The 26,204-nt window shown below is 40.5% G+C and overlaps 1 protein-coding gene across 3 annotated transcripts in view; it reads right to left on the reverse strand.

The window, feature by feature from the left end:
- The window catches only part of ZC3H7B (zinc finger CCCH-type containing 7B), a 96,686-nt gene that overhangs the window by 12,527 nt on the left and 57,955 nt on the right, over positions 1 to 26,204 (reverse strand). For 2 of the 3 annotated variants that reach the window (XM_075182997.1, XM_075182995.1), the window contains exons 16-19: positions 24,011 to 24,192; positions 22,559 to 22,626; positions 5,273 to 5,391; positions 2,724 to 2,829 (exon numbers count right to left, since the gene is read on the reverse strand). In XM_075182997.1, coding sequence (XP_075039098.1) covers positions 2,724 to 2,829; positions 5,273 to 5,391; positions 22,559 to 22,626; positions 24,011 to 24,192 — 475 coding nt within the window. The remainder of the gene's footprint in view (positions 1 to 2,723; positions 2,830 to 5,272; positions 5,392 to 22,558; positions 22,627 to 24,010; positions 24,193 to 26,204) is intronic. The other variant, XM_075182996.1, reaches the window with a different exon arrangement.

Raw genomic sequence — 26,204 nt, forward strand, 5'->3', positions numbered from 1 at the left:
CCTACAAACTCCGAAGCCTCTCTAATATGATCAAAGAGCACCATTAATTCATCACTAAGGGCTCCATCCCGGAGACCCTTTGACAACTGCTCTGCCCATGTCTGGATAGCCTTATTGACGCAGGCCATGAAAATGTATGTGGCATTCCTAAGGGAAACAACACCCTCAACAGGTAAGGTGGTTGTTCTAGTCAACCTGGCTATGGGAGGGACCACCCTTGGAAGTGCTTCAAATCTATCACAATCTTCAGCTGGAAGAGGGTAGAGAGTTTTAAGCTTCGCTGGCCTGGAAAAACGCCTATCAGGCTTTTTCCAGGCGTCTGAAATGATTTCCACTGATTGACCTGAAGGAGGAAACTTTCCGGGATACCTCTGGGTTGGTGAAGCCTAAAGTCTGGCGCACTCCCAACACCAGGTCCTCTACACCCTGCATTGTGGACGAATCTTCCACACTGGCCGAATCTCGATGAACCTCACCTTCCTCTGATGACATCTCTGAAGAGGAGATAAAATCCCTAGCTTCCTGAGAGGCCTGACGCTTATGAGACGGTCTCTTAGCTGCAATTAGTAAGCGTTCCAGTAAGGAAGTAGACGCAGCTCAACCCCGGCCTGAAACCGCAAGGGATTGTGCTAAAGGTGATTCTACTTGGGACACTCCAGAAGAGGACAGTCCTAACTGTGTATCTGACATGTGTAGTGCAGAAACAGAAGTAGAAGGTTGGCTTACCTCACGGTGAGACATTACCCTGGTGAGCTCCGTTAACCTCGAAGTCAAATGACGCAGCCAAGGAGGTTCATCCACGGACCTGGACGCAGACCGAGTCTGTCTACAATTCCGGACTTCCGCCTCACAGACTGTCCACAAGACAATTTTTCATTACATTTAGCACAATTGTAATGCATAGCAGACCCTGCAGCCATTCCCTTTTTAGAGGTTGTCTTTGCAGTTGTGGTGAATGTTTGTTTTTTTAACAGCCAATGTGAGTACGATAGACATAGATATATATCTATATATATTATACACACACACACACACACACACACACACCTTCACAGAGACTATAATAGAAATCACAACATTTTTTATTTTTTTTGGGAACATGAAGGAATTATACACACAATAAATGTATTTAAAAGGGTCCAGGTTGTATTTTAAACATATATCCGGTAACCCCTTAAGGGTATACCAGCAAACAGTACAATATACAGATATTTCAAATAGATATAATCGTAATGCTAAACAGTGCCTCACACACAAGCACACACACTCCTAAAGACAATCGAATTGTATAAAGAGATGTATAACATGGTTTAAAAACCTGTCCTGTAAGAGGGTCACAGCAGGGCTCCGTCCTCCACCGTGTGGAAAAGGCACCGAAATCTCTGTGCTGGCACCAGGAAGTAAGAGAGGATTCCAGGACCTCCCCCTCCTTTCAAGCCAATGGCTGCACCCGCGTCCACAATGACGCTCTGTGTTCCTTTGTGTGATTTGCAGCCACAGCTGTACTCTCCGATTCAACGGAGATCTGCTGTGGCTGCTTCAGTCCCCCTTCATGACGACAATGCTCATTGCCTAGGGGGGAGGGGGATGCCACCACAGCACCTGTCTGTGTGCTGCAGTTGCGGCTGTCAGTGCTCAATAGCGTGGACAGTCGTTTTGCCGGGGAATTTGAAAGATGACCTGCAGGCAATGCTGGGGGGTGAGATAGCTGTCAGAGCTACTCAGCCCAGCTCAGGGACAGGGGGTGGAAGAAGGTCGCAGGCTATCCACCCCCTGGGAGGCATCCCTGAGCCCAGCATTTCCCCCCTAAAAAGAAAGATAAATAAAACTAAAACAAAACATTAAATCCAGAGCAGGAACCCTGGAAAACATGCCTACTCCTAAGGCACAAAAACTAAACTGAATATCCTTCCTGTGGAAGGGGTATAGCAGGGGTAGAGTGTCACTCACAGATTTAGCTGTTTAAATGCCTGGACTCCTGGTACCACCTACTATACCCCTATGTATAGCAGTGTCCCCCAAATGGACGTATGAGAAATAAGGGGTTAATTGAATCCATAAACAGAACTATACTGACAGAAGTCAGTGTAGACTGCACATATTACTAGCTTCTACAGATTGTAATTTAACTACATTAAGTACCCATTAATCATGCACTATATAATTCAAGAAACATAAGCTTAAAGCAGTGTGTTATGTTTACGGCAATATAGTGTGATTTAATAGGTAATTCTATGCAAGAACATCAAAAGTGACGAAGTATGCAAATGGAGATGTATTTCGTTTGTAAATTCAGTGTCCTCTTATTTCTCTTTGAATACTATATTGATGTAAATACTATATTAAAGGCAATGAAGGTCATTAGGGAACATTGAGGACCATATGATGAAAGACATAAAACTTAGGTGTTCAGAATTGTGCAACATGACATACATGCTGGTACATTTACATTTTTGCTACCTAACATTATCAAGACACCTTGTAAATTTGCTGAAGTACCACATTAGCAATATAATAAAATGTGCAACCTATATTAGTACCCAACGTAATGTGCACAACATATTTTTTAGAATGTGCATCATATGTACATTGCACCTGACTTAGGAAAAAAATGTTTGCTTAAGATATGCAGCATGGGAAAATGGTAAAAAAAAAAAATTGTTGAAACACAGATTATTCAAAATCGTGTTCCATATTTTACATTAAGCAACGCGCTTTCTTACCTCATATTGCTGAGGAAAGGAGCGAATAGACGGCAGGGGTCGTATGGGAACCCATTTTTTTTTGGCCTTTGACATTACAAGCAATACTCGCTTATCTTTCGTCCAGCTGCCAAACAACAGAAATAAAGTAGTAAGAGGTAAAGAATTGATAAAGTTATGTGTAAATAAATAGATTTTGTACTTTCCATTAAAGTCTTTACTCTGAGGCTGTAGAAGGGGCAAAGATACTGGGTTATGTTCCACCCCTATGTAGGGGCAGGTATTGGGGAATAATAAAGAAAATAAATAAACAAACAAACCTCTCCTCCTGCCAATAACCCTCTTGCTTTCCTGTTACTCTTAAATTTTCCAGTAGTCCAACATGGAGACAAGAGCAAATGAGCAGCAGAGTAAAACTGACCCAAAGCATTAGTGGATGGTTTGTGTCTGTGTGTTCCTAAGGCTTTAAAAGGATTTAAGGGCAAGTTTAAAAAAACAAAACATAAGCAGCCAGGGGTAGGGTGGGGGGTGGGGCATAGAAGTTGAAATATCCCAAAACTAAACTCTATGGTAGTGGAGAAAAGCTTGCATGTAAATAGTTATCTCGAGGACAGTCTCCAGCAGCAACATCTACTTTGTAGAATTTTCATTAAAATGTATGCAGTAAGAATCGGGGAGTTGGTATGTACACCGGGTCCTCTGAAGGTCCGTGCAGCACTTTCGAGAAGTGTTCAAACAACCTCATCATGCACAACTCCTCAGTCCTGGACAGGAATATCTGAAGACAGTGCACCGCGACCAGAGTGAATTTCTGCGACATTGTAGACAAAAGAATGGGACAACCAACTCCTGGTTGATGTAGAAACAACAAGGTATGAAGACCAGTCAGAAAGGTCTGCCAGCTTGGAAACCCATCCTGCCTAAACAATGGTTAGAAGAGCGATCTTCCATGAAAGGAAATAGATAAAAATCATACAGACAGAGGGGCTGAAAAAGTATGAATGATTAGGACAAAGTTAAGTTCCCAATGAGAATCTGAGAACAGAATGGTGGTGGAATATTTACCACTGCCTGTAAAGAGAGTAACATTTTGCAGTATAGTCAATCTTGAGGACGACAGGGAGAGCCATAGTGTGAAACATAAAATTGCTCAATCAAGGAAAGACTTTTGACTACACCTTTCTGGAGCCAAAGAAGTGACCAGGAAGTAGGGAAAAAAATGCAAATGGGAGCCTAGTTCAACCATGTGATCACAATTTATTTTAGTTTATCAGACTGTATTAGACTCCGGCACCATTTTGCTTAAGAATCACGGCCTCAAGAGCCATGCCATTAAAAGTTTGCTGCTTGAGACTGCTGTGTTAGAAGATCCAGTCGCAGACGTAGCTGCCAGGGCTAAACAGTTAAGCGATACCAAGACTGGCATACCACAACGGTCTGTACCACCCTGAAACTATGATATAATAGTATTCTATATTTATTAAAAAATGCTATTGCAACAACTTTTTTTTCAATACACCCCTATCTACAATATAAAGATGTAAGAAAAGTGGTACTTAGACTTCCAATCAGGCTAAGATGTCTTATAGAGGAGGAGAGGTCTGTAAGCAACTTAGTGTCCCAGAGAATGTCCGCTACTCTTTTCCTGGGCAGTGGTTGTCGCCCTTCGAATAGTTCATTTACTGGGGGGGCACTGTCCTTCGTACCCTCCGACTGCACCTTTTTCCTACTCCTCGAGTTTTCTACTGTTAAAGAGGGCGATCTGCTGCATCTATAGTAGTTGCTATTAGCAGATTTCTGATGGCTGTTTTTCTGATTGCACAAGTACCCCCCCTACTTTGCTGAGGAGGGGACATGGTACAACCCAATATGGCGGCACCACACCACAGATCAAATTTACCAGCGCACTTTGCCATTTAGGCAGCGCTGGTAACGCGGTCCTGTAGCAGCGGCTATAAGTCGCTTGTCAACGCTGACTGTTTTAAAAGAAAAAAATAAAATAACTTACGATGTTAGTGAGAGCAGCCCGGCTCTCACTGTCTGAATAAATGTGCTCTGTAAGCTAACTGAGCACACTGCTGCAAAAAATAAGTTAAATTAAGAAGAAACAAGAAAATTATTTCTTCCTGTAATAAAAGTAAACTGGAGCGGCTACAGGGGGTTGCAGAGGGAAGGGGTTTTTTAACTTTGATACATTAACAAGGTTAACCTGTTAAGTGCCAACTCCACAACCCATGGTAGCAGCATCCCCCAGATAGGATGAAAGATAAATATTTTTTTTTACCAGCAGCAGGGGCATTATAGGGGGAGAGAAGTATAAGTCAGTTTTTTCTTGTGCCCTGCATTCTAGAGATGAAACATATCCCAACTTCTATGTCCCTTAACTGTAAAAGGAGAAAAAGAAAAATTGTACATACAAATGAGACTGATAAAGTCTTAGTAAGGGATAACTGAATATTATGTGAATTTTAAAATTCATTAAACAATACACTTAAACCAAAGTCCCACAACACATTGGGTGTCCTTGTTGTAAGGAAGGTGTGAAGAGTTTTATTGGATTTATTGGATACCTATGCCTGGCTTTGGCAGTGCAGTACTTCCCATCTCGATCTGCCTCTATCTCTCTTCCATTCCGCAAACACTGTCCACAGACAAACTTCATCTTCATGTCCAGTGGTTTAGGGGAGGGCTGCCAAAAAGAAGAACAATTTAAGATAGAGACAAACACAACACAGAGCAGTTTTTTAAATATCAAATAAAAAAATGTATATTTCACTCCAATAAATCCTTTCCTCTAAGGCCCATTGGGAACACAGCCTTACCCATGTCACAATCTTAGTAGGCAGGGCACTTCTAGACAAAGTTCAGCCTCACCCACCTTTCCTGCTTACTGCCCTCTCAGATAAGGGAGCAGCAATTAACACATAGCAACAAGGAAAGAGAAAATTGGATTTTTATACTTATGTAAAATCCGTTTCTCTTAGTCCATTGGGGGTCACCAGGGACATTGGGTATAGAGTAGGCACTTTAAACTTCTGTTTTACTAAGCCCTAGCTCCTCCCCCCTGTCGAAGTCGGCAAATTGGATAAAGTCATTTCAATTAAAATCAAGCAAACTTGGTTGTCTTTGTCTGAAAAGATGAGTATGGCACGCTACGGCGTGGAAGGGCGTACGCAGCCGCAACACGTGGCAACAACAGTATTTACGCTTTTACATACATTCGCACCAACACACACATTTGTAAAATAGTACACATTAATGGTAGTTGCAACACAGTTATTTATGTCAAAATATAGTAGTGTTTATGTGTAATATTATAAGTTATATACATATCAGTAGAACATATGGTACAGGTTGAAGGAATCATGTCACGTGTGGTATCATATTAATCCCCTTTACATTTGCGACTGTCCGGTTCACTCTGCGAAGGGAACGCAGAGTGCATACGCAAGTTATTAATGTTAGGGAATTATGGACTATTAAGACTATGAATCTTGGCGGGAAGATCGGCGCAATATTGGAGAGATGACCCCCACCTTTGGATTCTTTAGGTTGAACTAGCCAATGATCTACAACCCCCCGGGCCTTCCTGAAACCTGGACCAATAGAAGCAAGCTATACCATCTGCATTGTTTATTGTATCTCTGTGCATATAAGCAGGAGCTCCTCATCTAGTGTTCAGTCACCTTGACCACAGACCTGAATGACTGTACACTGGATCCAGAGCACCTGCGATAAGTAACGGCTGTACTTATTATTTCGCTTGAATATATTCTGCTACTTTTTGAGAATAAATCTTTGTGCGTTGGAAACACAAATCGAGATTCGACAATCGTTATTGGATAGCGACAAAACGCTCATAACAATTTGGGGGCTCGCAGCGGAGGTTTCGTTGCCGGATGATACGCAAGATCAACGGATTTCGGTTCCCCAAATAAGGGTGGAGAAGCATCATATACGGGTAAGAACGCAATGTGTTCAAAACCTGAATTTTTCTCTGTGTTGTGAAAACGAATGTCCGTTTTGCATAATCTGAAGGTGCGCTAACTAGAATCTAGGGACAAAAGAGAAAACTGTTTCTTTTTCTGTCATATTGCGTTTTGATATATTGTATTGCTTAGCGTATGTGAACTTCCGGTAGATTTGCCACGTGGTTAAACAATCGTTTTGATAGTTATTATATGTGCATAGTATAATTACTTGTGAAAGCCTCTGAGACATTATTACTATTGTTGGGAACTTTTGATTTTCTGCGCAGAAAATGTGTATAGTGTGTGATTTTGTAACGTAGATACACTGTTTACTATTGTGCTCAGTTGCTGTCTGACGAGGCAGGTTGCCCAACTGAAGGACGGTATACTGGGAGCGAAAACAAAGGAAGTTTTCGCGCGCGCTCCCAAGAGTAATCGCAATGTTTATTCATAGTTAGTATTTATAAGCGTTGCGATCGGACCACACGGCAAGGAAAGCCGTGATTGTAACTTGGGAAGGCAGCGGGGAGGAAGTACATTTGAAAGGCTGGTTGATTGTATCGACTTTGTGCTAACAGTTGTAATAAACTCAACAGATTTTTGTGGTTTAGCCAGGGTATCGAGGAGCTGATAGCCCTTGGGTCCCCACAGTGATATTTTCTGTGTTAGGGGTCCTTGTTTGGTACGAACGGAAGCGAGTGGACGCGGCTTGAGCAAATACGTCCACGGCCAGTAAGAGATCTCTAGCGGTAGAGTGTTTGTAGCAAAGGGTTGAAAGTGTTTTTGGAAGTGTGGTCTGCATAGACTGGTACTGTTCAACATGGGTGCTAAGCATACGCTAGAAATGGCCAGTGTACTGCCTAAGGAAGGGCCTATTGGTTCAGCACTGTTTCTTATGTGCAAGAAATATGGTGCTTACGCAACTGCGTATTGGGACACGTGGGTCGAGATGACCAAGGAGTGTGTTAGGCCTTTTCCAACAATAGGGAGTTTTAATGCAGATGTACTAAAAAACGTAAAAGATAAAGTATGGTTGATTAAGTCAACAAAAAAGTGAGAAATAAACAATGACTGTTTAAAATTGTGGCAAATGGAAGGCAACACGTGGCGAAAAGCGCGCGCACAACGGAAGTAGCCGTTGAGAAGCGTGGAGAACTCAGCGCAAGCGCTCCCCTGCCACCCTATGTGGCGGGGGGAGTAAGTACAGCCGTTATTAAAAATGAAAAAAAAAGGAAATTGCTAAGTTATATCCTGTTTTAAGTCACTTTAAAGCAAGTGTTTCTGAAGAAGAGGATGAACCCACGGTAATTTCAGCCATTGCCCATGCTGTTAATATGTTAGAGGTTCAGCGTAAGTATGGAAAGGGGGCAATGGCTGAATATTGTCTCTCCTAGTGGTCACACTACTCTCACCTATCTCAAAGTACTGAAGTAGCGAACCCTGAAGGTAGTAAACCAGTGGGTATCAATCCAGTCCGCACAATATCGGTTCCCAATGGGAAGGCGGATAACGATGGTATAGTTCCTTTAAGAAATGTAACAATGCATTGTCCTTGGACTAGATCAGAATTACGTTCCATTATGACTGCCAACTCTTTTCTAGGATCTGGGAATTCAAAGTGTCAGAAATTTGTTAAAGACTTAGGAAATGCACACGAACCAACCAATAAGGATTGGTGTGTAGTGTTGAGGGAATGTCTTCCTCCCAATAGTAACGTACAAAAATTTATTAAAGATTGTTCGTTGGAGGAAGAGGATACCTTGACAGATGAGGTGAATCAAGAGAATATAGAACAAATTATCCAACATTTAGCCATCTATTTTCCAGTAGTAGCGAATTGGAGTAAAATTTTCACCATCAAACAGAAAGATAGTGAAACAGCATCAGATTACTTCGCTAGAGCTCTAACAGCGATAGTACGGTTCACTGGGATATCAAACATAGGTGAGGACCCAAATCACAAGGAAGTAGCTGTAGGAGTACTAATGGATGGTCTTGGGGAAAATTTAAAAACCAGAGTGCACACCACATTACCTAATTGGAGAGGCATCACAGTAGATTCTCTTAGGGAGTCTGCTGTGGAGCATGACAAAAACCTTTTTAGAAAAAAGGAAGAGAAAAGTGATCGGTTAATGACGGTGAGTATACAGGCTCTAGAGGGGATGCATACACGACCACCAGCATACAACCCACATAATAAGAAACATAGATTGATCAGATGTTCAACTGTAATGAAGGAGGACACATTAGGAGGGATTGTAAAAAGGACAGATACAACCCTAGAGGTGGGATACATAGATATCCTCCAAGGAAGAATTCACATAGACTAGAAGACTCACATCTACCCGCACATATTATAGCAGCAAATGCTGTGCGGGAAAGCGATAGCGCTAGGGGTCAGGTCATACCTGTAGTCTACAGCCAGTGAGGTTAACAGAGAGTCTGAGAGAAGAACCAACAATGATAGTTGACATAGCCGGTAGGAAACAAACGTTTCTTGTAGATACAGGGGCGGCCAGATCTGTGATAACCTCTCCTTTCAATCTACAGGTGACCAGTAAGACTATTCCAGCTATGGGGGTAACGGGAAGAGTGTTACATTATCCTCTAACTAAACCCGCTGAAGTTACTATCGGGCTCCTGCATACTAAGCATTCGTTTCTCTTGGCTGCAGCGGCTCCTACTAACTTGCTAGGGAGAGACTTGTTATGTAAAATGGGATGTGTAATATACTATACTTTCAGATGGTGTGTTCTTAGATATACCAGAGTATATACAAGTCGCGCATGAGGTACAGGATACATTGGATACCCCTCAAAGTTTAATGTTGCACTCTACCGTTGTAGAACAAAGTCCATCTCAAGTAAAGGGGATGTTGCTGGAAATACCGGTTTCCCTATGGACCAGAGATGGACAGGACACTGGATTGATGGCAAATGTAGCTCCTGTGATGGTAAATCTAAAAAGTAGGATAGCTTCAAAAATCCCACATTATCCATTAAAACCGGAGGTGGAATTAGGGGTATATCCTGTTATTGAGAGGCTTTTGCAACAAGGGATTTTAATTCGTACATCCAGCACAGCAAATAGTCTAATTTTTCCTGTGAAGAAGAGTGGGGGGAGGGGCTATAAATTAGTCCAGGACTTAAGGGGAATTAATAAAGTTGTTGAGAGCCAATTCTCCATAGTGCCCAATCCAGCTGTCAACCTCATGCAGATTCCACCGCCTGCTAGTCATTTTACTGTGATTGACCTGTGTTCTGCCTTCTTCTCAGTCCTTCTTCACCCTGACTGCCAATACCTTTTTGCATTCTTCTATAGGGGGGGGTGCAATACACATTGACTAGAATTCCCCAGGGTTTCATTGACAGCCCCAGTATTTTCTCCCAAGCCTTACATGACTGTTTACAATCCTTTCAACCTAGCAATGGGTCTGTTCTGATTCAATATGTGGACGATTTCTTGTTGTGCTCTGATTCTTTTAGGTCATGTTTACATGATCTTAAATTGCTGTTGCTCCATCTCTCGCAAAACAGGGCACAAGTTGGCAAAGGACAAGTTACAGCCATGTCAAACTAAGGTCAAATAATTAGGACACTGTCTCACCCAGGGACTAAGACACTTGACGACCAACAGAATTGAGGCCATACAACACATGACTTTGCCGCAGAGCCAAAAGCAAATTCGGACCTTTTTGGGGATACTGTACATCCTGGATCCCAAGTTTTTCTATTCTGGCATTACCATTGCAGGAGCTAGTCTCTTCCTCAAAACCAGAACGTGTCGTACACACAGAGGAGTCAGAGCAAGCGTTCTTTAATCTTGATAGTCTGACTAAAGCACCTGCATTGGGAATACCCGATTATGAAAAGCCTTTTGAGCTATACTGTACGGAAGCTGATGGTTGTGCAGCAGGTGTCCTCACTCAGAAACATGGTGATGCTAACAGACCGGTAGCATACTACAGTGCACAATTGGACACTGTGGCAAAATCACTCCCAACATGTCTCAGAAGTGTAGCAGCAACTGCTCTTCTGGTAAGTAAGAGCGGGGACGTAGTATTAGGACATGATTCAACTGTCTATACACCCCATGCAGTATCAGCTCTGTTGAATTCAGCTCAAACCAGACATGTCTCTTCAGCTAGATTCACAAAATGGCAACTAGCTCTGATGGCACCCTCAAACATCACCATCAAACGATGTAGCACCTTAAAGCCAGCTACATACCTTCCATATGTGTCTCGAGAAACACAAAAGGGTGGGAGGTGAGGAGACCCTGGGGGATGATGAGTTAGGCAAGAGTACGGATACGCATAATTGTATGAAATACCTGAACCAGACCTTTACTGCAAGGCCCGACATATGTGACACCCCCTTAGAAAATGTAGATTTTACGTTTCATACAGACTGGAGTTGTCATAGACGGAGACGGGAGAGCTATGTACTGGTTATGCTGTGGTAGACGATCAGGACGTTGTAGAAGCTAGACCCCTTGGCCCACCTCACTCGGCTCAAGTGGCCGAACTAGTAGCATTAAGGAGAGCTTGTGATTTGGCAAAGGGTAAGTCAGCTAATATATATACTGACTCTAGGTACACCTTCGGGGTAGTGCACGATTTTGGGGCCCTTTGGCGTCTTAGAAACTTTACGACAGCAGCAGGCACGCCAATGGCATACTCAACACGTAAAATGACTTTTGACAGCGATACAGTTACCCAAGACAGTAGCCATCATAGAATGTAAAGCCCATACCTCTGAAGAAGACCCGGTGTCACTGGGCAACAATAGGGCGGACGAAGCTACTAAAAGAGCAGCAGGGCAACCTATGACTGTATCAACCGAGACTATGATGGTTTTTCAGACATTAGACATGCAGAAATTAATTGAAATGCAAGATTTGTGTTCCCTGCAGGAAAAGGCGGTCTGGAAGGCAAAAGTGATGTGGTCAAGAGTCCTCAGGACAGATGGACAAGGTAAGCCTGTAGCTCCCCGAACATACTATCCAAGCCTGGCTGAAGCAGCACACTGTCTGACTCACCTGGATAAAGAAGGTATGTGCAAACTGGTGAGAGCATACTGGTGTGCACCTGGATTTTCCGCTCAGGCTGGTAAGAAGGCAATGTCATGCCTTACTTGTTTGAGGAAAAATGTCGGGAAAACTATTCCAACTGAACCATCCCATATCCCTCCTACAGACGGACCTTTTCAGGCAATACAAATTGACTATATCCAATTACCACCTTGCAGGAATCTAAAGTATGTGTTAGTATGTATTGATGTGTTTTCTGGTTGGGTAGGAACATATCCGGCAGCCACTAATACTGCTGTGTTCACCTCAAAGAAAATTGTACAAGAGTTTCTGTGTAGGTTTGGTATCCCTAGAATCATTGAAAGTGATAGGGGTACCCACTTTACTGGTGATATCTTCCAGAATATGTGTAAGCTCATGGGAATCAGTAGCAGACTTCACACCCCTTACCGACCACAAGCCAGTGGTAAGGTGGAAAGAGTAAATGGTACTATTAAGAACAAACTTGGTAAGCTAATGGCTGAAACTGGGTTGGCGTGGCCTGAAGCTTTGCCACTAGTCCTCCATAGCATCCGAACCACTCCTAGACCTCCTCTTAATCTATCCCCCTTTGAGATACTGTTCGGCCGACAACCTCATTTGATCGTGAGTCCGCAAGATGACTTAAAGTGTAATAATGAAGTGACTGTGCAATATCTTATAAAAATGAGCAGACGGCTAAAGCAACAACAACAAAAACTAAAAATGCTGTCACCTGGTATGCCAGAAACGAATTGTCATGATGTTGAACCTGGGGAATATGTTATGATCCGCAATTTCTTACGCTCAGGTTGTTTAAACAGACCGTTGGGAAGGCCCGTACCAAGTGCTGCTGACCAGTACCACATCACTGAGGTTGCAGAGAGAGACACTTTGGTCCATTCTGCCCACTGCAGGAAAGTCAGTAACCCGGAGAAAGTGCGAGATACTGAGACTGAAGACACCGATCTGTCACTCGTAAACCTGTTCTGGGGGACCTAAAGCCTGCAGTCAAGACACCTGAGCCAGAGACGTTGCCCCTAAACTATCTTCTTCCAGCGATGGAGTGGGATTTTTGTTTTTCTTTTGTTTCAGGATTTTTCTTGTTATTACTTTTTATAGGACACTAATTTTGTGAAGGAGGATGGAAGACAGCGGCAGGATCTGGTAGTGATACCGATGAGATGGATGTTGAGGAAAAGTTATTAGAATACCCAGACCAGCCCATTATCAAACTTGGTCCAGGGGTTATGAAAAGGTCTGCTAGCCTTGGAACTCGGGAGACAGTGTGAGGGGCTATTGTTTGATGAATATTGTATTTGTAAGTACTGTGACTCCCTAGTTGAAGAGAAATGCATCCAGAGATGCCAGTCCACTGGTAATCTGGACATGGGTGGGCATCCTCTGGAGGATTATCACTCCTTAGTGGGTAAGGTCCTAAGCCAAACTGAGTGCTGGGTGTGCTCTCAGGGACAGCATAACATAGGACTAGTGCCGTTCCCACTAAACATCTCTGAGGTCCTTGAATTAAGGGGAGGGAGGTCCATAGAAGGGAAGTACAATAACACTAGGTCCCCTAGTCTGAAGCTTCGACAATACTCCTTAGACAGATCTCTACTGTGCTTAAATATCTCACATGCAAAACGTCTGGAGAATTAGGAAGCTGACCTATCAGATCAGACAATGGCTCGCCACACTCATTTTGGAGGGAGACTTACAAGGTCACCAATAGGCAGGAATGTTGATGGACACCATAAATTAGGACGTGTAACCAAACATAAGAAAGTATCCATTGGGAAGGTCTCTATAGGTAATTGCAAGAGTGTTATCCATGCTGACACGTATCTTGAACAAATGGAGACACTAGGCATGGGTAGTTTTGTCAAAACCTTATGTGAAATAATTAATGGGCATAGTGTTCCTTATGTTCTCCCTGATGATGTGTACTTTGTTTGTGGGAGAAAAGCTTATTCCTGGGTGACTCCGAGTTCCAAGGGTCTGTGTTTCTTGGGTAAACTGGTTCCTGAAATCATGACTATTACTCGTGAAGAAATGGTTGGTATTTACAAGACTACATCCCCACCATACATACACACACAGTATGAACACCGTGGCAAGAGAAATATGATTTCTGGTGAGGAACCCATAGCTACAAAATTGATTAGTGAAACCTTTGGTTTTCAAGTTATGGTTGCTCTAGATCTCACCAGGACCGCTCAGGGAACTTTAAATTTTAAATATATTCAAGACCTAGCTAAATTGCTAGACAATATCACCGAGATGTATGATGACACTTTCAGGTATACAGGAAGGGAGCTACAAGCGTACAAGAAGGAGTTGGTGCAACATAGGCTGGTACTGAATTATCTCACCTCTACTACTGGTGGATACTGTGTGACTTTGGCCACCCAGTTTGGTATCAAATGTTGCATGTACATCACCAATAATACAGATGACCCCAAGGAAGTTATAGACTGGAAGATGGATGAAATTCTGCAACTTAAATGGGAATTTCAAAGGAACCATAATTCTTCGTTATATGAGGTCGGGGAAAAGGTGGCAGGTTGGTTCTCATGGTTGAACCCTGTAAAATGGTTCTCTGGTCTGGGGGAGTGGGTACAGGAAATGGTTGCTAGTGTAGTTAAGCTCCTCCTTATACTTGGTGTCATCTTAGTAATTGGTTTATGTGTCAAATGTGTTCCTACTGTGTTGAAATGTGGAAAGCAGTCGTCTGAGGGAAACACTGAAAACGGGACTGAAATGGTGGTGAGGGATACTGAGATCATGGTCTGTGGAGAGGTACAGTACAATCCTGACCTCGAGAATGTAATTGGGTGATTACACTATCAAAGGGTCGAGCTGTCGAAGTCAGCAAATTGGATAAAGTCATTTCAATTAATATCGAGCAAACTTGGTTGTCTTTGTCTGAAAATATGCGTGGAGCACGCTACGGCGTGGAAGGGCGTATCCAGCCGCAACACGTGGCAAAAACAGTTTTTACACTTTTACATTCATTCGCACAAACACACATTTGTAATTAGTACACATTAAATTGTAGTTGCAACACATAGTATTTATGTCGAAATATAATAGTATTCATGTTTAATATTATAAGTTATATGCACGTTAGTAAAACATATGGTTCAGGTTAAAGGAAATGTGTCATGTATATCATCGCCAGTTGTCCGGTACCTTCGCCGAAGAGATCGCACATTGCATACTCTAGTTAGCGATGTTAGCGAATAAATGTTTAAAGTAATATAAAATGCTAATAGACTAGTTGAGACTGGATTCTTGACAGGAAAGTCGGAGCACATCCCCTGGAGAGGACTCCTACCTTTGGATATTTTGGGTTGAACTGGCCTATGATTTGCAACATCCTGGACCTTCCTGAAACCTGGACCAATAGAAGCAAGCCACATCATCTGCATTGTTTTACTGTATTTCTGACTGCAGATAAGTAGGAGCTCCATCTAGTGAGCAGTCTTCCTTGACCACAGACCTGAATGACTGTTCACTGGATCCAGGGCGCCTGCGATAAGTAACGGCTGTACTTATTATTATTTCGCTTGAATTATTCTGCTACTTTTGGATAATAAATCTTTGTGCGTTGGAAACACAAAATCAAGATTCGACAATCGTTATTGGATAACGACAAAACGTGCATAACAGTGTGTTAAGGAACTTAGACTGTATGCTCCAATGGGGAAGGGAATGATGTGAGTGACAAATATCCTCTGTACAGCACTGCAGAAATAGTGGTGCTATATAAATAAATGATGATGATGGTTGAACATACTACAAAACAAAATGGCTGCTCTTTTCAAAGCTTCTAGCAAAATTTCTCAAAATAAGCTATATAGATTCTCTCTTTAAAAATATCTGTATATGTGAAATTCTTCTTAAATCAATTAATTGTTACTTTGGCATATATGTTAAAATGAGCTTCATTTTAAGTTCATAGTCTCAATTAGGAGAGCTGTGGTGGTCTAGCTGCTTGGCTACCACAGTTTCATACTTAAAAACCTTTAAAACCTGCACCCTACAGAAAATGTTAAGTGGGAGAGTCAAAAACATTGACTGGTTGATTCTCTGGTTGAAAGGAAAGGAATCAGCAGATGTAAGAACATTTATACAGTGGGATTGTTTTGATTTTTTCCTCTTACTTTTTTCCACCCCCAAGCACAATCGTGAAAATCATGCTCAATTTTGAAACATACATTCTTGCATCATGAATTACATTTTCTCCTGAATTATTTTCCTTATAGGTTGCTCGTGTATTTTTGCATCTTGAACATCCCCATTCAAGAATGTTGTAAGTTCTGAATGTTTGTGCAATGTCATCTGAAACCCTATGGGGGGGTATGTGGAGAAATCAAGTTACAGCCCTGAGGGCAGAAGTCAATAAACATGTAATTTCACACCTCACAGGTGTTACTCTTTGCACATTGTGTACTCAGCACTTTACCTATTAGAGGAAATTAAAATGCACAGTATGAGCCAAGGGTTTGGCTGCTAAATAAGAGCAGAAATAAATTGCGACTAAATGTAAAATATTAGTTCATGCAATAGGAAATGACCTGTTGCAACATTCTCAAGTGTGTATGGGGAGCTTCAAATAGAGTGACAAAGTAGATATATAACCACAGTGTTACTAAATACATGAGTGTCCTTTTATGTTCAATATTTATTATTATTAAACAACAAAATCAATAATAATAATATACTTTGGGTAAGTGATCTTTCAAGGCATTAACTGACACCACATTAAATATCATCCAGCGTGAATACTCTCAGCTGTGATTATATAGGAATAGTGGTTATGAAACAATACAGGCTGACAGCAGCATTCTAATACTGTGAGATTATGGTTAACATCTACAGTGCATCCAGAAAGTATTCACAGTGCTTCACTTTTTCCACATTTTGTTATGTTACAGCCTTATTTCAAAATGGAATAAATTCCTTTTTTCATTCAAAATTCTACACACAATACCCCATAATGACAATGTGAAAAAAGTGTTTTATGAGATTTCTGCAAATTTCTTAAAAATAAAAAACTAAGAAATCACATGTACATAACTATTCACAGCCTTTGCTATGAAGCTCAAAATTGAGCTCAGGTGCATCCTGTTTACACTGATCCTCCTTGAGATGTTCCTACAGCTTAATTGGAGTCCACCTGTGGTAAATTCAGTTAATTTGACATGATTTGCAAAGCCACGCACCTGTCTAAACTGAGCGATCAGAGAAGGGCCCTAGTCAGGAAGGTGACCAGGAACCCGATGGTCAAGAGCTACAGCATTCCTCTGTGGAGAGAGGAGAACCTTCCAGAAGGACAACCATCTCTGCAGCAATCCACCATGGTGGTGACAGCATCATGCTGTGGGGATGTTTTCCAGCGACAGGAATTGAGAGACTAGTCAGGATAGAGGGAAAGATGAATGCAGCAATGTACAGAGACATCCTGGATGAAAACTCACTCTAGAGCGTTCTTGACCTCAGACTGGGGCGACGGTTCATTTTTCAGCAGGACATTGACGTTAAGCACACAGCCAAGATATCAAAGGAGTGCCTTCAGGACAACTCTGTGAATGTTCTTGAGACCAGACTTGAATCCGATTGAACATTTCTGGAGAGATCTGAAAATGGCTGTGCATCGACGCTTCCCATCCAACCTGACGGAGCTTGAGAGGTGCTGCAAAGAGAAATGGGCGAAACCACCCAAAGATAGGTGTGCCAAGCTTGTGGCATCATATTCAAAAAGACTTGAGGCTGTAATTGCTGCCAAGGCTGCATCAACAAAGAATTGAGCCAAGGACGTGAATACTTGTGTACATGCGATTGCTTAATTTTTTATTTTTAATAAATTTGCAAAAATCCCCCAAAAACTTTTCACATTGTCATTATGGTGTACTGTGTGTAGAATCTTGAGGGGAAAAAGGAATTCATTCCATTTTGGAATAAAGCTGTAACATAACAAAATGTGGAAAAAGTGAAGCGCTGTGAATACTTTCCGGATGCACTGCATATTGGTCGACCTAGCAACTCATACATAACAATGTATGTATGTATGTATGTGTATATATATCTATATATCTCTATATCTCTCTCTATATATATATATATCTATCTATATATATCTATCTATATATATATCTCTATATATATATATATATATAAAAATATGTAAATATATGTATATGTAAAAATATATATATTTACACACATTATATATATATATATATATATATATGTAAATATATATATATGTAAATCTTATAAGGTCTTAGATAAAGATCCTACTGAGATATTTGTGGATGAGCTACGGGGGTTGCTCCATGAAGCTTTGGTTAAGAATGTTATTGACAAAGATGAATTTTCTTTCTTGTTTCATGAGAATCCAATTATCCCTATTTTTTATTTTCTCCCTAAAATTCATAAGTCGTTGACAAATCCCCCGTGAAGGTCCATAATTGCCGGGATTAATTCTCTGACTGCTCCAGCATCACAATATGTAGAATTTTTTTTAAAGAAATACGTAACTTTATTACCGGCCTATTTAAAGGATACCACCTCCCTTCTTCAGTCATTGCAATCTTTTGAATGGAAAGAAAATTTTAGGTGGGCAACTATAGATGTGCAGGCTTTATATACTTCAATTGAGCATGACCAGGGAATTGAAGCCGTGGAGCATTTTCTAAAACTAGATGAAAATATTACATCTCTTCAACAAGATTTCATATGTAAACTGGTAAGGTTTATTCTTGCTCGGAATTATTTTAAATTCCTGGATACTTTTTTCATCCAATTATGTGGCACTGCTATGGGCACACCGTTTGCGCCAAGCTTTGCCAATATGTTTATGGGGAAATGGGAATTGGATAACATATATTATAACAATCCCTTTAGTTCTAATATTGTCTTCTATAAGCGTTATATAGATGATATTATCTTGATTTGGGAAGGTTCTAGTGAAAATCTTCAATCCTTTTTTGAATATATTGGAAGGAATAATCTCAATTTGAGCTTTACTTATAAGACTGATAATAAATGTATAGATTTTTTGGATCTTAAACTTGAAGCTAGAGAGGGGAATATTGAAACTAGCACTTTCATCAAAGAGGTGGATAGCAATTGTTATATCCATTATGAAAGTTATCAGAAAAAATGGAAAGATAATATACCACTCTCTCAATTTACTAGAGTGAAGAGAAATCGTTCTAAAAAAGAGATATGCGAGGAACAATCTAACATTTACCTAGAAAGGTTTAAAGAACGGGGTTATCCTGCTGATTTATTGAATAACACTTTGGAAACAACAAGAGAAAAAGGGAGGGAAGATATCCTAAGGTATAAGATCAAGGATACTAAAAAGGAAATAGTCCCGTTTATAACCGATTTCAGTATTGATGAAAAGAGGATCAGACATACTCTTAACAGACATTGGAATATCATTAAAATGGATTCGATTCTGGGCACTGAGTTGAATGATAGACCTGATATTGTGTTTAGGAGAACTAGGAATTTGAAAGCCTTGCTAGCACCTAGCCTATTGGTGAATAAATCTGATAATGTAAATAGGGGGACTTTTCTGAAGAATTTCAATTATGGTTTTGGGAAATGTGGTAAATGTAATATGTGCAAGTGGGTTGATCCTAGAAATAGAACATTTTCTGATTCCGCTAGTTCTAAAGAATATAGGATTAAAAGTGGAATGAATTGTACAACTACCTCAGTAATTAATATGTTGGAATGTCCATGTCATTTAAAGTACATTGGAAAAACCAAAAGAATGGTGAAAATACGCATGCAGGAGCATATACGATCTATAAAAAACAAATTACAGACACATGCGGTTCCAAAGCATTTCTCCATATTTCATAATGGTAATCCTGATTTATTAAAGTTCAAGGCTATAGAACACGTAGTATTAGGTCCTAGGGGTGGAGATCTTGCCAGAAAATGGTCATGCAGGGAAATGTTCTGGATTTTCAAGTTGAACACACTTGCACCTCTGGGTCTTAACGAAGCGTTTGAAATAGCCCCTTTTATTTAATGCATACTAACCTTTTCCTTTTTCTTCTTCTTTTTTTGTGATCTGGTCTGCGTCTTTCCCTGATTGCAACTATGAGTTAGGTGAATTATGTATAGAATAATGATAGTGACATGGTTGTACTATGTCACTTATTCCTATCTAGTAGTAATGTCTATATAGATGGTTTTAGATATGTTATATAGTTGGACTCTGTCTAGAATAGATTTCAATAGAAGTGATATATAGTGATCTAGTAATTATATGCAATGTTTATGCAGCGGTTTTTATACAGTTGGAATTTATTTAGAATAAGAGATATCAATGAGCAAATATGCTGTCTGATTGTATTTATTAGATAGCGACTGCCGATGCCTCATTACTATGTAGTATTTTAGTTTGTATGCAGCGGTTTTTATACAGTTGGAATTTGTTTAGAATAAGATATCAATGAGCAATTATGCCGTCTGATTGTATTTATTAGATAGCGATTGCCTATGCCTCATACTATGTAGTATTTTAGTTTGTAGTGTGATTCTTTATGGTATCCATAGAAACGTATTTTCTCCCGGAGAAACGGAAGTGATGTAAATATATATGGGCGGAAGTGATACAGTGTCTGTGGGCGGAAGTGAGAGCCCTGCCCGGACTTCCGTTTGTATCGCATTGCCGATTGAGAAGGGGGATTATAAAAGGAAGGACCCTCAATACGTGTGACACTTACCCGTTTGAGAAAGTCGTTGAGGACGAAACGCGTCAAGGGAGTACTGACTGACTGTCTGGCTGGTGATTGCGAAGGAGTTTCATTTCCAGAGGAGTTTAGGAACTATTCACGTGGTAATTTCCTATCCTGGTGGAAGGAACTGACATCACCTGTGGGCCTTAAGGATCTCTGGATGAGTCCTCGTCACAGATAAGCTTGACTTAATTTTATATATTGTACGGGCATTTTATTGTCATGAATGAATATGGCATGTCTTTGGATTAAAAAATATTTTTTATAGAATGATACTTTTTGCATGTTATGAACACACTACACTATTATTTGCTATTTCCTATTGAGTCCTAGTATTGGATGGATGCAGAAGACTGAGGTCACTTGAGAAAAATCTTGTGGAAGATCAAAGGGATATTATTATCCAGATAAGCGATTTTACCTGTCTGTTTCTGGTACGAGACAAATTTGGAATATATGGTCACTGTGTTGTTAATTGACGTTATCACACTATGTTTGGCGCTCCTTTTTTGTATTTATCTAGGTGCCACATCCGCAATTGATGTATAAAAGTGAAGCAGCCTACTGTATGTGAATCCTTTTATATATAAGCACAATATATTCACGTGACTGTGTTAATGCACTAAGCGCCGTTGTCTTTTATCACTGTTTTTATTATATATATATATATATACACACACATACACGTTAACCCGTGCATGATACTCATGCATTCTAGTCAAATCAAGCTACTTAAGGTCTTAAAAAGGTTCTTGTCATGCATTTGGACCTAGCCCAGGCCTCCTCAGGGGAAGAGCGTTCGTTCCCGACGCAAGCGGCCTTTTTAATATGTGTTCATGAGATAAAATGACCTCAAGAAAATGAGTTTGACCCCTCAACTCGTAAATTTAGCCTTTACTACCCCTCCCACGGGGGGGGGGGGGGGGGAGGGGGGATGATGGAAGTTAACTGACTTGACTATTCTAATTTTTTTGTCAAATAATGTCAGTATACCAAATTTCAGGTCAATTGGATGAGCCCTTTCTGAGAAAATAGTTTTTTCCACACACACTAACGCACGCCTCTACACGTGTGTTCATGAGGTAAAATTACCTCACGAAAATGAGTTTGAGCCCTACCAAATTTCAGCCCTTTTTGAATTTTTTTTCCCACACACACTAAGAATTTAGTAGGTCAGTGAATAACTCTGCCCCGCAGGTGGCGCTGCAACTTGGTTTTTTTTCCCCACACACAGACGCCACTAAGCAATTATATATTACATATATATTTAAGTATATGTAAATATATATATATATATATATATATAAATTTATTTATTTTTATTTTTTGTTTTCCATAACTCTGGGATGCTGATACATGGAGATATAAAGGTTGTATTTTTTTTTAGTATTGGATTATTTTCCCGACGACAAAAGAGTGCCCTGGAAACACAATTTCTGTTTTCTTTCGGGCTTCTTCTACTGTATATGATGTGAGCAGAATACACCATACATAATAGTACACGGCACCATGGGCAGGACAATGGCCTCACAGCACTGAAGTCACGACTTTGAATCTGACCAAGGCCCTATCTGTGTGGATTTTGCATGTTCTCCCTGTGTTTGCTTCTTATGGATATTCCAATTTCCTCTCATCAGTTCAAACATATATTGGTAGCTTTCTGACAATCTGCTGTACATCATTGCATGATATGATAAATAAATAAATATAAGACTAATAAACCACCCAATATGAACAGACCACTGGACTTGATCATATTAAACTTGCACTCTATACAGACAATTAATAGCACCTAAATACAAAGCATGATAAAATTCTACTTTGTTGTAATTTCAAACAAAACTATTGACTGCACCCAAAAACAAGTTAAGCAGTACTGAACATTTGGTTACTGTTAACAAACAGGTACATTTTCAAGGACAAATCTATACCTTATTAGTGTACCAGTAGCAGCTACGTAATAATAACTATCTCCCTGTGGCTTACCAGATACCAACCACTGAAAAGTAAATGCTAGAATACAGAAATAAAAGCATGTCATATTTCTGTCTCTTGGAAAACATACCTTGGCTTTGGGTTCAGCCACTTTCCACATGCGCTCAGATTCTAGCACAATTTCTTCCTGGGAGACTCCTTAAAAGACAATATAACAATTTAGGCACATCTGCTGATCAGAAAAGGTAGAATGTTGTATGATTTAAACCAGCAGAACAAACCTTTAATACAGATTTCAGAGAGTAGTTTTGACATACCATCGCCCCTTCTCTTTTGTGAACAAATTTGCGAGATAAATAGGTCAGCGTTTAAACAGAGTAAATATATGAAAACAATAGCATAATCTTGTGAGAATTTATGTAGTCTACATTAATGACAATGCAGGTTGCCTGCACTAGAGGGGAGTGTTTTATTTATGCTAGTCTAGTTAATATAACATACATGAAAAAAGAAAGTGCAAATACACCATAAATGATTATCCCATAGAAGCTAATTGTTAAGTATTTTTCTCAGACTCTATGACCCCTTCTCTTTTGTTACGTGGTTATCTGTAAGGTGTTTATGTTCTTACCAGATAAAACCTCCTGTCTCTTGCCACTACCCAACTAGCATATAATGCTCTTATCTCTCCAATAGCTAAATAACTTGCTCTGTTCCCTATCCACACTTTGATCATCTCTAGTAAAAGATAGGGAAACATGTGGCTAAAGTTGCCATTTATATTTATTACATTTTATAAAAATATAAGCAAAACACATGGTAGGGAGGTAGTTAAATAACAGGTCTAGTAAACCATAGCAAACAATAAGAAGGTGTCTTTAATTCTATGGACTGCTCAAGAACGATGACAATTAGAATTGGTTTCTATGAGGAACACCATCTTTTCTATACAACTGAGGAACAGTTTTCATAAGAGTTGCTTGTTGTGTTACACTTCCATCCTGCAGATCATACCAATTCCCATATGCTGGCCACATACATACAGATTTGGTCAGCAAAATGTATTTGTTTTGACTTACTCTGCCAACCATTGTGTGGCCCTCATACATCATTCTAAGTAATCAAATCTGATTGGACTTTGTCAATTACCATGGGAAATCAGGTCCACTGATTATACCATCAGTGCACATGGGAGGTCATCCATGGAAGACCTGGTTGTTCAAGCGCTGTGTCAACAACTTCAAGTGTCTTTAGCTGTACTGGAAATCTGGTCCTAGGCTATCTTAAAACTTATGTCATGCCATAAGTCACACCTTTATTTTTATACTCTCTCCAGTTGCTGCATACAGTCAATCCAAACCCTTGTCCTGGCTACATATGTTTTCCACCCTGTCCTGGATGTATCTCAACCTTTTAACCAAAACTATAGACACTGTTGGCAAATGCCAACCTGGACTGTCCAATGAAATCTATATTAAGCAGTAAGGCTTTGATTGGTGTAAAGATACTAGGCACTGCTCTGAGCACAAACATCACATCATAAACCATAATAAAGTTCAAATCTATGCAGCTTAATAAGTACCAGATTGTCTCTGCAGCATCCAGACGCACAGCTCCACATGGCTGTGTGCAAAGTTGCAGGTGTCCTCTTGAAGGCAACCATAGCGGAGCTCATGACGGCATACGTCCATCTGGAAGCGGAGATGAAGTGGACGAATTTTGGAATATTTGACTGTGCTGGAGTTAAACACATGGACAAGACACCTATCCAGGTGAAGAGAAGTTACATTGGATGAAGGGTTTGCACATCATAAGATAATACTGAAATACTATATATTCACAAAGCATCATTGGGGCTGGGGATACAATTGTCTTAATCAACAGGAAAACCCATAGAAAATGTTTTAAAAGTTCAAGCACGCAATATATTTGAGAGTTACAGCTATTTTTCTACGCTATTGGTCACCTTTACTATTCCAAGACATTACACGACTACATCATGCCGTTAGTGAATCAGTTCACGTCAGTTAACACTGCAGGCAATTGTAGTTATGGTACAGGTACCCATTACTGACAGTATATTTCCTTTTATGATGGCAATCCCTTTTTAATCTACATATAATAGCAGCTTCACATTACAAATTACCTCAGAGTGGCATAGTGGAGACATAGTATAAAGCAAATGGGGGAGGAGGGTTTGACATCCTACCGACTTACCAAAATGGGATTTTTATACTTACATTAAATACTTTTCCCCACATCCTATAGGGAACACAAGGGCTTTATTCTCTCATCAAAAGTTCAAGCTCATTCCCCTCTATGCCCACATAGGCTGCTGGGACCCAAACTAAGATTTCAAAGGACAGAACCAGGGGGTATATTTACTAAACTGCGGGTTTGAAAAAGTAGAGATGTTGACTATAACAACCAATCAGATTCTAGCTGTCATTTTGTAGAATGTACTAAAAAATTATAACTAGAATCTGATTGTTATAGGCAATATCTCCACTTTTTCAAACCCGCAGTTTAGAAAATATACCCCCAGGAGTACATGTGGCTGGATTACTTATAAATAACTTATTTGTGGCTGGATCAAGTAGAAATAATTTATTGTAGAAATGTATTTCAATTAGCGGTGCAGGCACCAATGTATAACTGCAAATGCACTTATCGCATTACATTGGGATGTGTTTTGCATGGAAGTGTCATTATTTGGATTTAGAACTTTGCTAGAGGAAGTCTGTTTGCTGACAGCAGGAAATGCTAAGCAAGTTTTTTTTATGTGAAGTGACAAACACCTGTTTAGCCTGTATACCTAACAGGGGGCCGCTGCCTTTCTGTCTGGTGTGGCTGCATCTTAGATAATGCAAGCATCAAGTTTTAGCATATAATAGAGTAGTGTAAATATCGTTAGCTTTGCATTGCATGTAAATCCATGTTTGGGAAAACATTGTATCCGGATACTAAAAATAGCTCAGACTTTGCAGAACCCTCTCGGATAAGGGGTCTGGCTTTCCTCCTGCCAGGAGCTGTCAGAACTGTATAAAAAGTGAGCTGTTTGAGCATGTAAATGTATCATTCTTGTACCAACTATACTTCTGGAAGATCGCTAGTACCACACACTGGCATGTGAACTGTTCTTGTTAGGACTACTTGAGCTAATAAACCATCTTTTGCTTCAAGAACCTGCTTTGACGACTACTTACCCTGCTATGAATTCCTGTGACCTACAGATTAGACCCAAATCTAATACATTCTCTGGTTGATCTGAGGTGGACCCAGCATTTCAGTGCCAACTATATACCCGCCACCCGCAGCTCTGGCCAGTGTGATAGTCCAGGGGGAAACCAACCACAGCAACCCTGATCTGAAGGCAAGAGGTCAGGTATACTAGCCCACGTGGACCAGCAGGGGGGTACACTAGCAGCGAGAGTTACACAGAAGGAACACGGTTCTGGATGCCGGTAAGGAGTCCAGTGGTGGCAGCAGTTTAAATCCCTCCTACTGCGGTTAGAGGGCGCATTTGGGATAAAGAAAGGGAACAGTGGCACAGTAAGCCCAGCTGGTTCCCAGCGACAACAGATAGGGTGGCATAGGCGGTCCATCCTGTCACAGTACAGAATATGAAAAAGAGGAGAGAACTAGGTTATCCACCACAACAGCAATGAGAACCTAACATGAAAATCAGTGAAGAAAAACAAAGAACAGAAACCAGAACAAAAGCGTAAAGGGTAGGCACCCAGTGTCCCAGTGGATTTAATGGAATAAAAACACCA

This window comes from Mixophyes fleayi, chromosome 8 (assembly GCF_038048845.1).
Source record: "Mixophyes fleayi isolate aMixFle1 chromosome 8, aMixFle1.hap1, whole genome shotgun sequence".
NCBI classification, from domain to species: Eukaryota; Metazoa; Chordata; class Amphibia; order Anura; family Limnodynastidae; genus Mixophyes; species Mixophyes fleayi.